The sequence below is a fragment of the Ammodytes marinus genome, assembly GCF_949987685.1.
Source record: "Ammodytes marinus genome assembly, chromosome: 18".
NCBI lineage: Eukaryota > Metazoa > Chordata > Actinopteri > Uranoscopiformes > Ammodytidae > Ammodytes > Ammodytes marinus.
Window position 1 is genome coordinate 26,755,255 of NC_137222.1, and position 15,855 is coordinate 26,771,109.

The window sequence follows — 15,855 nt, forward strand, 5'->3', positions numbered from 1 at the left end:
GCAGATGTTTTGGTGCAAATTGCGCTGAATTGTTGAACGATGTACAGATACACAATCTGCAGCCAGATGTTCTTGCAGGTCTTTGGAGGTGATCTGTGGGTTGTGTGCAACCATTCTCACAATCCTCCACCTATGCCGCTCCTGTTTTTTTCTTGGTATGCTATGCCTGGGTTTAACTGCCACTATGCTTGTGTCCTTCCATTTCCTGACAACGTTCCCTACAGTCGAAATTGACAATTGAAACCTTTGGGAAAGCTTCTTGTAGCCTTCCCCTAAACCATGACAATGAACAATCTTTGTTTTTCAGATCTTTTGGGAGCTGTTTTGATGATCCCATTCTGTTTCACTTCAGCAGAGAGTCAAAGAGAAGTGCAACTTGCATTTAGGCACCTAAAATACATTTTCTCATGATTAAACAGACAATTCTATGAGGTTCAAGGCTTAACAACATAATCCAACCAACTTTGCGTTTAAAGTCATCAGTTTTACATGCTGTTACAGGCATTAAAATCAACAAAACCACAAGGGTACCCATATTTTTGCACAGCCAGTTTTTCACATTTTATTTTATTTCATACAACCAAATACTGCTTTTCAAAAAATCTTTGTTTGGAAAACATCCCAGTACTTAGCTGTTCCTGGTAAATTAAAGACATACCACTTTTATCTTTTTTTTTGTGAAAGCAGAGTCAATTATTATGCCGGCTGAGAGGGGTTCCCAAACTTTTTCATATGACTGTATATCATCCTGGCGGCGAATACGTGCGCACACTGAAGGCCACAGTGACGACGGGCATGAAGTAATCCCCGAATAAACCCCGCCTCCCTCTGATTTGATTGGTCGCTGCAAGCAAAACTGACATTGACAAGCGGGACACACACAGCAGACACAGCCTGTTGTTACTTCCTCATTCAATGCACCCAACTTTCCAAACAAAACGTTCTTAACCTTTCCACAGACATCACCAACTTCTCAAACCTGTCTGCTTTAGTGTTAAAGATCGTTATGCTATTTTCATTGTTATGCAGTTAATGTATAGTTAAACACTACACTGGCTAATTTCAGTTAGCGTGTGAATAGCCTTTTCCATTTAAATTAGAACGGTCTTGCATAGCTCTGCTACCGGTGAATGTAAACACGACCGCTTCCACAAAATGTTTTGAATCCGTTAGAAACTAACATCTAAACGACCTAAAGACTATGTAAGATGCAGAAATTGCCTTCATTTTGATGGCAAAAGTAAATGCTGCTGCCTTCAAGCTGCAAAAGAAATGTCACCTGATTTGCCTATAAAGAATAGAGGATTATGGCGCAAAAAATATTAAAGAAAGACCAAAAGTGACATTGACGAGCGATGCGACAGACATTTCAATGACTGTGTGACACCGATGTGTAGGCTACATCTGTTTCTGTGTCCCACTTTCATGAAGGGTTAAATCTGGAAATGCAGTTTCAAGGGATGTCAAATACTTTGCCACAACTGCTGATCTTGTCCAGCAGAACATCTGAGCCTTATATGAGCCTCACCCTCCATTGTATCGACGAGGAGTGGGCTCTTCAAAGCAGATGCTTACAGACGTCATATTTCCAGAGGACCATACTGCTGAAATGATCAGCCAGGGACTGGAGGAAGAACTCACAGCTATGTGAAGACCGACAGATGTGCATCACAACTGACAACAGGGCAAACATTGTCAAGGCTGTTCCTGCAGTGTTTTGGTAATTGGCTGCATCTAGCAATTGGTAAGTTAAAGTCGCTGTGTTCCATCCATGCGCTCTCTGCGCAAAACTGACACACGCTAAGCACCAAGACTCGAAACTTTAAAAAAGGAGAATTTTGCGCACGTAAGACTGATTGATTTATTGATTTCTGCAAAGGAAGAGAAAGGGAGTCGTGCAGCGTAGCGCAAGATCTCCTCTTTTTTTTATTCCCGGCATGCATTCGCTAGATGCTTCATATAAATACGATCAAAGACACATAAAACACAAAGAACAGGACCCGTTTAACAGTTCTGCTATTTTAAAGACCAAGACAGAGCTGCATGCAGTGATGTGTTGCAGGATAAACAGCTTAACCATGCACTCCTACGATGAAAAAACTATGTATGCTCATGCGTCGACCTAAAATATTGATGTTAAGCGTTGACGTCGTCCAGGTTGGTTCCAGGTTGTTCAACAAAAGGTTAGATGCAATAACAATTTTGTTTTGAAAATGAATAAGGCAGACAACACGGACAATACGGGGGTACTATGCAAAGAGCACAAAGACAGACAGGGACATAGGAAAAGCAGATCCATGCTTGGAAAATTAGATAAACTTTTTAAAGACCCCCAGCCATCAGGCAATACTAAATATTTTATCCAGGTGTTGTGTGATGGTACGTTAAATAATTTGTGCCTATGTTCATGATCATTTGTTCTTGGCTAACAATTAAATAAATAGAGACGTACGTTTACAATGTTATATCCGTCAATGCGTATGTAACGTAGAGCATAAATGAGCCTTACGGAGATAATAATGGGACTTACTAGCAGTCTGTCAGATGAACCTGTCAGTCTGCCGTAGTAATGGACTCTGCTGTTGAGAATGGAAGCCTCATCAGTGACTCTCTCCTGCAGATCATCATCTACGATGTTCCTGGGCTCTATGTGGAAAGGCCTAGAAAAAGCAGACAAAATCATGTAATTCCTACAGAACATTTTCAGAATATATTAAATGCTTTAAAAATGAAATTATAGGGGGCACCCGTGGCGCAGTGGGTGAGGGCTAAAAGGGATTATTTTTGTGTAACTATCATTTATATTCTCATTAAAATGTTGCATAGCCTGCCTTTGAGTAATGCATAAATGCAAAACATTCGCTGCTCTTGTCGATTCTAATCAGTCCAAACTGAATATTCTTTCAGTTTTAAGATAATCTGAGTGTAATTCACTATGAATCAAAATTAGAACTTGTTTTACCAAACAAATGTATTGTATCAGACTAAAATCAAACCCATCAACTAAAAAAGGAGCAATCAGAAAGGGTTGTATCTGCAATTCGCTCCGAAGACAGTAATATAAATCATGACTCAAAAGAAACAAAGCTTTTTATGACTTTAATAACAAACTCTACAGTATGAATCCGATAAGAGCTACTCTCAAGAAGAATTGGATAACTATCTCCAAAGCATGAATTTACCTAAATGATCTGAATTAGATCAACAACACCTTAATTCGCCATTCACAGAAGCTTGGGCTACAGTTAATTAAATGCAGACAAATAAAAGCCCAGGACCAGACGGATTTCAAGCAGAATTTTACAAAGAATTTTGGATTGATCAACAGTTAATTTTTATGCCAAAGCTGCCTTTAAGATAAACCTATATGCATTTGTGTATATTTCTTGCTCTTTAAAATTGGAATTCTTCAGCCCTCCTAGCCTTACACATAACATCACCACCAACAAAGAAATGTATAATAATTATGATATTGTATCGGACAGTATCGGTAGATATCCAAAACCAAGATATCGGAATCGGAACTAAAAATAGTGAATCGGTGAATCTCTACTGGAAACCCTGCAGGTATTGTCCCTTTTTCTACAAAGGAGAGATGCCACAGCAGTCACTATTTGATAGGTCTTTCATGAACAATTGAAAACGTTGAGCACAGGCTGGATCACAGCGGGATATGTGCTGCTGCAGAAGCTAATGATCCATCAAAGTGCTTGACTGATGAACACGAGCGCATCCTATATTTACACAACAAACACACAAGTGTCTTGCTATTGAGGCTGAACCAGTCCAGTACTCATACAAGAATTCTGCAAACTCAAGTGTTTGGCGTCACTGGAGAGAATCTGCATAGTGCTCACCACAGTCACCATGCTCCCAATGTCAACAGCTGAGTGTGAGAGAGGATTCAGTGCCATGAACCACATTCTCACAGATGGCAGAAATAGAATTAACGTCTACAGCTTGAAGAGCCTGCTGTTCATCTCAGCAAATAGACAATGCAGTGAGCACTCTTCACATGCTGCCTGCATAGATGTCCTGCTACAATTGTCATGTACAATGACACTATGCTGGTAGGGTGGCCTAGACAGAGGACAGGTGGCCGACCAGTAAACATGAGGTCGCTGGTTTGATCCCCAGCACCGGACAGGAGGGTGTTATTTGTAAAACTAGTGGTGGCTGGTATTACATGTATTACATACAGTACATGCCCACCATCTCTACCATTGTGTCCTTGAGCAAGACACTTAAACCTGAATTGCTCCAGGGGCGCTGTAATGAATGACCCAGCGCTCTTACCCCCTCCGAAGTGTGGTAACTTGAACAAATACCTTGTGTAAATTGACAAATGAATTAACTTAACTTAATGTTGCCGGTAGACACGTTTGCGTGACCCACAATTGTCAAGCGCCCATATCCGCAAGGGACCCGTCTGCGGACGCCTGTGTGCAGTCCAAAAGTTGTGATTGTGCGGAGACACATAGAAAGCGTGCCGCCTGCCTTTGTTATTTGAAATGTTTCGATCATTTTATTTTCCTGAAGTAGTTCATACTAGCACCTATCATCAACAGAAAAACCAAACTGCTACTAGAAAAACTCTATTTGTTCTGTTTAAGAAACGTTAAATATGTCAACACCGTCAGATATCAAAAACATGAATATTCATATACATGTTGTAGCCTCTATCAGTTTTGGTGGATATTAAGGTTAAGGTTAAGGTTAAGGTTAAGGTAACTTTATTTGTAACCGAGGGTAGATTTGGTTGCAGTTAAAAAGAATTGGCTGCTTACACACACACGCAGACAACATTAACAACATCGACAGACAGTAACATAAAAGTGACAACAGCTCCAGACATATAGGAACATGGAATAAAAGCATACAAAAAGGTATTACTATCAAAAGATAAATAAATACTGAATACAAGCCATAATGGCAGATACAAAAAACAAGGTCAGAATAAATAAATAAATAGATGAAGAAGGCCGTACAGTCCATAGGAATAAGTTAGTGTGTAGCTTAATTAATTACTTACTATTTAATGCTTTGACAGCTGAGGGAACAAAACTGCCTCTGTATCTCTTTGTTTTGCAGGCAGGCATTTTGTACCTATGGGAGAAGCTGAAATTCACCATATAGTGGGTGGGATCCATCTTCTAAGATAGACCCAGCTAGTCTCTGTAGCTGCCTTGTATGCAGGGAGTCTGGGTTCAGCTGTGGCTCTCCAATCAGCCTACTGGCCCACCTCACAATTTGGTTCAGGGAATTCTTATTTTTAGGGATAGGTTACTGAACCAAGACACCAGGCTGAAGGATATGACAGATTCAACGAAGCAGCGGTAGAACATGGTTAACATTTTACTGTCAATGTGAAACGAGGAGAGTTTCCTCAGACAATATAAACGCCGATTCCCCTTTTTGTACACAGCTTCGCAGTTTGTCTCAAAGTTTAGCTTATTGTCGATGATGGTCCCAAGGTATTTATAGTTGTCTACACACTCAACAGTCTGACCCTTTATGCTGGTGAGTTCCTTAGCACTGGGGAGTTTCCGGAAATCTATGTGCATGTCTTTTGTTTTTGAAATGTTCATATGTAGAAAGGACCGATCACATCAGTCTACAAAATCCTGAGAGACTGGGCCATGGCCTGTTTCATCCCCTTGAAGCAGGCTTACAATGACAGAATCATCGGCATACTTTAAAATAAATCTGTCTTCCCTGTTGCTGCGGCACATGTTTGTGTAAAGGATGAACAGGAGAGGGGACAGAACACACCCCTGAGGGGAGCCAGTGGAGGAGCAGATCTGGTCAGACAGTACTCCATTGACTCGCACTCTTTGTGTCCTATTGGTTAAAAAGTCTAAAACCCAGCCAACAAGATTTTTACTCAAATCAAATTGCTCTAAAAGTCTTTCTGTTAAGATGTGGGGTTGAATTGTATTAAAAGCAGAGGAGAAATCTATAAATAAAAGCTGAGCGTGTGTTCCTTTACCTTCCAGGTGTTTAAAAAGCATGTTCATCAGAGTGACTGTGGCATCCTCGACACCTCTGTATGGCCTATAGGCAAACTGCAATGGGTCAATATCAGACTCTGTTTTCTTTAAAATTTCATTTCTCAGTAATATTTCAAAAGCTTTCATGACAATAGATGTCAGAGCAATGTCAGAGCAATAGGCCTAAAATCATTCAGAATTTTGGGGCGGCTTGTCTTGGGAACTGGAACGGCTACCGCATCTTTCCAACATTTTGGGACATGCTGATTTTGAAGGGATTTATTGAAGATGTAATGAAATATTGGACTAAGTTCTCTAGAACACAACTTAACCAGTCTACCACATATATTGTCAGATCCATGGCTTTTATTTGGATTTATGGAAGAGAATACCTTTTCAATATTTGTGATCACTATACATCTCATGGGTCTAGCATAAAATGAGAGATCATTTATTTGTGTTTTTTGGTGTCTGACAGTGTTGACACAAAATAAGGAATGGCAAGCTAAAAAGCCCATTTTGATAAGGAATGGCAAGGTAAAAAGCCCATTTTGATAAAAAGGACAAAAGCTGGGAGGTTGTGTCAAACCTTAGCTCACTAGCTTAGTATATTTTGGATACATACATGCAATTCAATTTGCCTAAACATAGGGTTTGTATTTTTTTAACATTGCACCCTGTTTTGTCCCACTTCTCAAGAAACACTGAACTGTTGATTTCAGAGAAGCAGGAGGAAGTTCGGTTGACGTCTAGCAGTTGCCATGTGTCTTTTAGCTGCATCTGGATACTAAAGGGTAGCTGGAAACTGGCTGTGGCTACATCATGGTGTGTTTTTTTTTCAGTCTTGGAGCGCCTGACAAACGTGACCATGAATGAAGGCTGGAATAGTTGATCCAGCGCTGTGGTGCACCTGTAGAACTAGCAGTGTATCCTGGAGACCATGTAAAGCCTCCTTGGCCTGACAAATAATTTTCTGTTTTGGTGATGGTGCGGTGTCATGAGCCTTGGTTAGGTCTTCACCGTAAACCCAAAGGAACCTGACGCTTCTGACTCTCCACCATAGTGCAATTGATGGTTATGGGGTGCGTCCTTCTCCCTGTTGCTTCCTGTAGTCGATAGGTAGCTCCTTTGTTTTGTTGATGCTGATAAGGAGAGTGTTGCCATGGCACCAGGATATCAGGGCTCTGACCTCCTCTCTGTTTGCCGTCTCATCGTCAGCTGACTTGATGATGGTGTTGGGGCTGTGGGTAGCCATGCAGTCATGTGAGAACAGCTAGTACAGGAGAGGGCTGAGCATGCAACCCGTAGGGGCTCTAGTGTGTGGAGTCAGGGTTGAGGATGTGGTGGTCCCTATCCACATTGCCTGGGGTCTGCCTGTCTGGGAATCCAGGATTCACTCACACAGGGCGGTGTGAGCCCAAGATTTCTGAGCCTTCTGACGAGCTTGGAGGGCACAACATTGAACATTAGTCAATGAACCACATTCTCAGATGTTTTCCACATGTGACAAACACTATTTTTTACCTGAACATTAACACTTTTTTGCAAAAACAATTCACAAACACTAAACAAAGACAAGGAAGGGAGTGTGAAATTTTTTATGTGCTAGAAAGCTAGTTGGTGATTGTGAAATACCTAACTTGATTAAAGTTCACACATGCTAGGGTGGTGCCAAAGAGGAGAAGGTGCACACACACACTCAAATTCCAGGAAGCCTTACATGTATTAAGCTCCACTGTCAGACCATGCATGTTTTTCTTTTCCAAGTGAGCTTAGCTGAACAGGGTCCATCCTGGATAAAAGCCACTGTTTAATCATTTTACAATTAAAGAGAAACTACAATGCAGTTCAACAAACATGTGGGCAAAATTCATAAAGACATCGCTCATTCAAAAACTTGACCTCCACTTGTTCGGTAAATTGAGCTGCAGCTTTTTACCCTAGGCAGGTTTCCGAAATGTATCAATAGGGGGCACCAAAACCACAAAATGTATATCTTGTAACAACAGCAAAGAAAACGCGTTTGGGGCTATAACTCCCACACCGAACATCCGACAGTCAAAAACTTTATATCCACAGATTCACACAAGTCAGCTTCATCTTTTGACATAGGCCTCGCTATTTCATTTTGCTACGTCGTAAAAACTGTGCCAGTCACCGTTTCGTACTCCTACAGTTTTTGCTGGATTCGGACTAAACCAAAAAAAATTATGTTCTACAGACTCCAATGAGCAAAAGTTGTATAAAGAAGTTTTCAATGACCATCGGAAGACCAAACGGTAGAGCTTTGCAGATTAGCTCATTAGCTACCTTGTACAAAACTGCTCCTTAATCCAAAACGATTCATCCTATTAAGACCAAACTTCACAAATTTGTTTGTCCTATGGAGTTGAAGATCTTAGTAGAGCCCAGCCACCACCCTCGCGTCTGAAGAATCTGCATGCTCCACGCTGCGCTGTGTGTCTCAGCGCCGGCGCACAAATACACAAGCATGCACGCGCATCACTCACGGCGGACAAGCGTTTCGGTTAAATACGCTGATAATGTAAGAACCAGAGTTGACCTGCATCACGCTCGTTGTTACCGCAAGTAAGTAAAATAAAACATACAGTCCCCTCCAATAGTATTGGAACGGTGAGGCCAATTCATTTATTTTTGCTGTAGACTGGAAACATTTGGGTTTGACACCAACAGATGAATATGAGACAATAGCTCGACATTTCAGCTTTCGTTTCCAGGTATTCACATCTGGATCTGATACACAACTGAGAAGATATCATTATTTGTAAAGGAACACCACATTTTTAGGCGAGCAGAAGTATTGGAACAGATAGACTTTAAATAAATTAAAGTGAATAAAACGTAATATTTTGTCGCAAATCCTTTGCTTGCAATAATCGCATCAAGCCTGTGACCCATTGACATCACCAAACTTTTGCATTCTTCTTTTGTGATGCTTTTCCAGGCTTTCACCGCAGCCTCATTCAGTTGCTGTTTGTGTTAGGGGGTTACTCTCTTAAGTCTCCTCTTTAGCAGGTAAAATGCATGGTTTATAGCGTTTAAGTCTGGAGATAGACTTGCCAGTCTAAAACCTTCCACTTCTTGCCCCTGATTAACTCCTTTGTTGTGTTTTGGGTCATTATCTTGCTGAATGATAGAGGATCTTCCAATCAGTTTGGTTGCATCTTTCCTTAAATTGTCAGACAAAATGTTTCTGTAAACTTCTGAGTTCATTTTGCTGTTGCCATCATGTGTTACATCATCAATGAAGAATAATGAGCCCGTCCCAGAAGAAGCCAGGCAAGCCCAAGCCATGACATTGCCTCCACCGTGTTTCACAGATGAGCCTGTATGTTTGGGATCATGAGTAGATCCTTTCTTTCTCCAAACTTTAGCCTTTCCATCACTTTGGTAAAGGTTCATCTTGACAACAGCACAGTAACACATGATGGCAACAGCAAAATGAACTTCGAAGTCTACAGAAACATTCGGTCTGCCAATTTAAAGAAAGATGCAACCAAACTGATTGGAAGATGCTCCATCATGCAGCAAGATAATGATCTAAAAAAACTGCAAAAACAACAAAGGAGTTCATCAGGGGCATGCAATTGAAGGTTTTAGACTGGCCAAGTCAATCTCCAGACATAAACGCTATAGAGCATGCATTTTACCTGCTAAAGAGGAGACCGAAGGGAGTAACCCCCCAAAACAAACAGCAACTGAATGAGGCTGCGGTGAAAGCCTGGAAAAGCATCACAAAAGAAGAATGCAAACGTTTTGTGATGTCAATGGGTCACAGGCTTGATGCAGTTATTGCAAGCAAAGTATTTGCGACAAAATATTACGGTTTATTCACTTTAATTTATTTAAAGTCTATCTGTTCCAATACTTTTGCTTGCCTAAAAATGTGGTGTTCCTTTTCAAAAAATGCTATCTTCTCAGTTGTGTATCAGATCCAGATGTGAATACCTGGAAATTAAAGCTGAAATGTTGACCTATTGTCTCATATTCATCTTTTGGTGTCAAACCCAAATGTTTCCAGTCTACAGCAAAAATAAAGGAATTGGCCTCACCGTTCCAATACTATTGGAGGGGACTGTAAGTTATAGGCCAAAATTGTCAAATCAGTAGGCTACACCTGTTCAAACTGCATTAAACGTGAACACGCAATATTTTAATCTGTTCTGTCGGTCCAGAAAAGCACAGCACGCTAGCTCAGCAGTTAACTAGCTAAAAAAATAAAGTTGTCTGTCATCTAATCGTTCAGCTTAGTTTGCCACGAATCATAAAATCATTCATGTAACGTTAAGTGGTTCCTTTATAGAAAAGAAAATAATATAGAAAGATTACAACTTTGTGGATGTTTATTTGCATAATATTCTATTTTATATTAATATTTTTATGGAAATCCATGTGTCTTTCTTCAATAGCTTCTAATTCATCCGACCCAGTGTCTCCAAATTATTTAAAAAATAAGTAGGCCTACTACACAGGAAACAGTTGTTCACACTAAATTCCTCAGACTTGGCCTCTTAATTTTCCTCTCAAATTGCACCCGATTAATGCAATTCGCTAGCCTGGAAATCCAGACTCATATCTAGAACGATAGAGGGTCTGGCCATGATCAATACTAATTCCCAACTCAAAGGGCTGCTCCTACACCGCATTTCAAATGCCACTGCACACAATTGGATAGCACTACAAGCCCCGTTCGTTTAGCGAACAGCAGGATTAAACTCAAACAACATATCCGCAGCCATCTTTGATGTTGACTATCACGGCTTCGACGGCGCACTGTCGTCATCCCTGAGCACCATGCACAGGGCTCTGGCCCGCCCATATCAGAAAGAACGATTTAATTGGTAGCTCAGGATTTCTTGACATATATATACACTCAACAAAAATATAAACGCAACACTTTTGTTTTTGCTCCCATTTTTCATGAGATGGACTTAAAGATCTAAAATTCATTCCAGATACACAATATTACCATTTCTCTCAAACATTGTTCACAAATCTGTCTAAATGTGTGATAGTGAGCACTTCTGCTTTGCTGAGATAATCCATCCCACCTCACAGGTGTGCCACATCAAGATGTTGATCTGACATCATGATTAGTGCACAGGTGTGCCTTAGACTGTCCACAATAAAAGGCCACTCTGAAACCAGAAACCATTTGTGAACAATGTTTGAGAGAAATGGTAATATTGTGTATCTGGAATGAATTTTAGATCTTTAAGTCCATCTCATGAAAAATGGGAGCAAAAAACAAAAGTGTTGCGTTTATATTTTTGTTGAGTGTATATATATATATGTCTTTTTTGTTTTGTTTTTCTTCCTCGGGGAACCATCACCTTACCGTGGTGGAGAGGTTTGTGTGCCCCTGTGAACCTGAGAGCTGTGTTGTCTGGAGCCTAGTGCTCCTGGTAGGGTCTCCCAAGGCAAAGTGGTCTCAGGTGAGGGGCCCGACTAACGGCCTCCACACACATCCTGCGTCTACCTCTGGAGCGCGTCGCGTTACCTTACTGCTGCCTCTCTCAGACTTTTCTCGGACACACATGCAACGTCCCAGCTGCTGCTGCTGCTGCAGCGCTGCTTCTAAAAGCCCTATCTTTCTACATAGAGTTTTCATAGATAATTCCCATTAAAAATGAAGTTCTTTCATGTCATCTATGATGCATATGATTTATATTGAGTCTGGACAGTAATCCGTGCGCCCCATTGCCATTTTTTTAATTTTTTTTTGCCATATTTTCGCATGTTGGAAGTTTTATTTTGAAGGGGACACACCAGGAAATGGTGAAACTACAGCGAAAGCTGCCAGTATGAAGTCAATATGACTCTCAGCAGAGTATTTCAAAAATCACTTTACTGATTTATACGGGAGAGAGAGAGGGGGGTGTGGTCGGGGAAGAAGAAGGCCGTAGACACAGATAGAGCAACGGAAAACTGTTGCGCTCATCATGATCTTTTTTATTTCTTCACTATATTGGATCTCTATATGTGTAATTTATCCAAAAATGAAATGCCAGAACTAATTGAAAATTAGGTATTAAATCCCTCGGATTTTGATTGCACAATTAAATCGTGAAATAAAGGGATTATTCGCGTATACGACTGAGGGATGTTTTATTTTGAAATAAACACACCGGGTAAACGTGTAACTAGAGTGAATGCTGCTGGTATGACTGTCAGCAGAGTATTTCTCTATCAGTTAAAGCACAGAGACGCGAGAGAGACGCGCTGCTCTCAGAAAAAAATAGGCGAGCCTCCTGAGGTGAAGGGGAGCGTCGCTGCAGACGTGCCTCCGACGCGCCTCAGCAGTGCATCTGAGGTTGGATGTGTGCTCGCTCTACGTTGATTTCACAGTCTGTGACAAAAAGTCAAACGCAGACGCGAGGTAGACGCGCAGTAGAGGTAGGATGTGTGTGGGGGCCGTAAGAATGGTTCACAGAGACCTCATGGATAATCAAAGTAGAGGAAGAGTGACCCTGCCCGGAGGAAGCCCGGGGCCCCCGTCTGGAGCCAGGCCCAGAAAGGGGGCCCGCCTGCGAGCGTCTGGTGGCCGGGTCTGCCACGGGGCCAGGCCGGGCACAGCCCAAAGAAGCTACGTGGCAACCCACTCCTCTATAACTGATGGGCCCACCACTCATCAGAGGAACCGCTGGGGTCGGGTGCGCTGCCTTATGGGTGGCAGTGAAGGGCGGGGACCACGACGGACCAGACCCGGGCGGCAGAGGCTGGCTTTGGGGACGTGGAACGTCACCTCGCTGTGGGGGAAGGAGCCGGAACTGGTGCGGGAGGTGGAGCGCTACGAATTAGATCTGGTGGGGCTTACCTCCACGCACAGTCTTGGCTCTGGAACCGTACTTCTGGACAGGGGTTGGACTCTATTCTTCTCTTTATCACCAATCCTGTTTGTGATATTCATGGACAGGATATCAAGGCGTAGTCGTGGTGGGGAGGGGTTGCAGTTTGGTGGGCTGAGGATCTCATCTCTGCTGTTTGCGGATGATGTGGTTCTGATGGCATCATCGGTCTGTGACCTTCAGCTCTCATTGGATCGGTTCGCAGCCGAGTGTGAAGCGGTTGGGATGAGGATCAGCAACTCTAAAATCTGAGGCCATGGTGCTCAGCAGGAAACCGATGGATTGTACAGGTAGGGAATGAGTCCTTACCCCAAGTGAAGGAGTTCAAGTACCTCGGGGTCTTGTTTGCGAGTGAGGGAACAATGGAGCGTGAGATTGGCCGGAGAATCGGAGCAGCAGGGGCGGTTTTGCACTCGCTTTACCGCACTGTTGTGACGAAAAGAGAGCTGAGTCGTAAGGCAAAGCTTTCGATCAACCAGTCGATCTTTGTTCCTACCCTCAGCTATGGTCATGAAGGCTGGGTAATGACCGAAAGAACGAGGTCGCAGGTACAAGTGGCCAAAATGTGCTTTCTCAGGAGAGTGGCTGGCATCTCCCTTAGAGATAGGGTGAGAAGCTCAGTCATTCATGAGGAACTTGGGGCAGAGCCGCTACTCCTTTGCGTTGAAAGGAGCCAGTTGCGGTGGTTCGGGCATCTGGTAAGCATGCCCCCAGGGCGCCTCCCTAGGGAGGTGTTCCAGGAGCGTCCAGCTGGAAGGAGGCCTCGGGGAAGACCCAGGACTAGGTGGAGAGATTATATCTCCACGCTGGCCTGGGAACGCCTCGGGATCCCCCAGTCAGAGCTGATTGATGTGGCCCGGGAATGAGAAGTTTGGGGTTCCCTGCTCAAGCTGCTGCCCCCGCGACCCGATTTCGGATAAGCGGTTGATGATGATGATGATGATGATGATGATATCGTCATCATCTTCAACCGCTTATCCGAAAAAATTAAAGGTCTCATATTATACACTTTTCTGTCAATATTAAATGGTCTTAGAAGTCCCTAATACGTTTTTCTTTAGTTGTTTACTGAAGAAAACGTTCAGATCATTTATTGTAGTATGCCTCTATACCCTGATTTTCAGCTAATCTCACGATGGCCTATTTTTGAAACCGAGCTGCAGCTCCCCTCGTTTTATATACAATCTATGAGCTCCCCCCGCCCCTGTCCGGAAGCGAAGCCATTGGCGTCTGCCCATAGGTCCATAGCTTGCCGTGCCTACTGTTACCACAGTTAGGATTACCCATGAGAAGAACCATGTCTAGTGCTAGTAACGCAGGAGCTCAGCCGCACTTTGAACAGTTTGACATGACCGATCCTTGTCTACATGAAAGACTATGTTCATGCAGATGCACTGACAGCCACAAGCTAATGGAAACGGCATGTTCACAATAAAAATGCAGCAAAAGATGGAGGCTACTGCGACGCTACTCGGGGGCTAACGGTTAAAAATAACACTAAAATCAGTGAAAAAATTAGCTTCAAAGTTAGACTTCGCCTCTATTACCTTCCTATGCTTTGTCTTGCTAAAAACGAGGCATTTCCAGACTGCTGTGGGGAATATAAATAGCTTGTTATGAGCAAAAGATCAATGCTTTTCCCGAAGCTAGCTCGGAAGCTAACGGCTAAAAATATCACAAAATCAGTGAAAAACTGAGCTTCAAAGTTAGACTTCGCCTCTATTACCTTCCTATGCTTTGTCTTGCTAAAAACAAGGCATTTCCAGACTGCTGTGGGGAATATAAATAGCTTGTTATGAGCAAAAGATCAATGTTTTTCCCGAAGCTAGCTCGAAAGCTAACGGCTAAAAATATCACTAAAATCTGTGAAAAAATTAGCTTCAAAGTTAGACTTCGACTCTATTACCTTCCTATGCTTTGTCTTGCTAAAAACGAGGCATTTCCAGACTGCTGTGGGGAATATAAATAGCTTATGCTTACTGCAATTTTCACTTGCGCAACATCTCCAAGCTCAGACACATGGTCTCGAGCCACGAGCTTGAGATGATTGTCCACACTTTTGTGTCCTCACGATTGGACTACTGTAACAGCCTTCTAACATGCCTTAGTAAAAAAGGCTTGGCTCGTTTACAAGTTGTCCAAAACTCGGCGGCGAGGCTCCTGACCCGTACCCACAGGAGAGCCCATATTTCTCCTATTTTGAAAGCTTTACATTGGCTCCCTGTCGCATACAGAGTAAACTTTAAAATCCTGGTGCTGACGTTCAGGGCTCTTCACGGCCAGGCTCCTGATTACATTAAGGGCCTGATCCAGCCTTATGCCTCCAACAGGAGCCTGAGGTCCTCCACGCAGAACCTCCTGATGGTTCCTCGCACTCGTTTTAAAACCAGAGGAGACAGATCTTTCAAGGCTGTTGCTCCTCGTCTGTGGAATGACCTGCCCCAGTCCCTGCGCATTCTGGACTCTGTGGATATTTTTAAGAGTCAGCTTAAGACGCACTTGTTCAGACAGGCCTTCTAGATCCATGTCTATGTACTCTGTATTATATTGTATAGTATTATATTGTATGTTCTTAGGAAACTCTTCTTTGTAACAGACTCTGTATATGTGTCGTTTTATTGTATTTTATTGTGTTTTTTAATGTGAAGCGCTTTGTGACCCTGGTCTGCGAGAGGCGCTATATAAATAAACTTTACTTACTTACTTACTTATTATGAGCAAAAGCTGGATGCTTGTCCCAAAGCTAATAGCTATACACCAGTCAGGCAAAAATACCAATAAAAACAATAATTTTAGTTTCAATGTTTGAAAAAAAGCACAAGTAGCTTCCTATCTGTTGTGTTATTAAAAACGAGGCATTAATAGACTGCTGTGGTTAAGATAAATTAGTGGATTATGAGCAAAAGCATTCTGTGTTGGTGTATAAAACATTCAGCATGCTTTGCTGTACTACAGGCATCTTGTCGCTTAGCGGGGAAAACAAGATGGAGGTGAAG

The 15,855-nt window shown here is 42.4% G+C and overlaps 1 protein-coding gene across 2 annotated transcripts in view; it reads right to left on the bottom strand.

The window, feature by feature from the left end:
- The window catches only part of slc38a9 (solute carrier family 38 member 9), a 78,413-nt gene that overhangs the window by 50,984 nt on the left and 11,574 nt on the right, over window positions 1-15,855 (bottom strand). For both annotated transcript variants that reach the window (XM_080046839.1, XM_080046840.1), the window contains exon 3: window positions 2,531-2,660. In XM_080046839.1, the coding sequence (XP_079902965.1) occupies window positions 2,531-2,660 (130 nt within the window). The remainder of the gene's footprint in view (window positions 1-2,530; window positions 2,661-15,855) is intronic.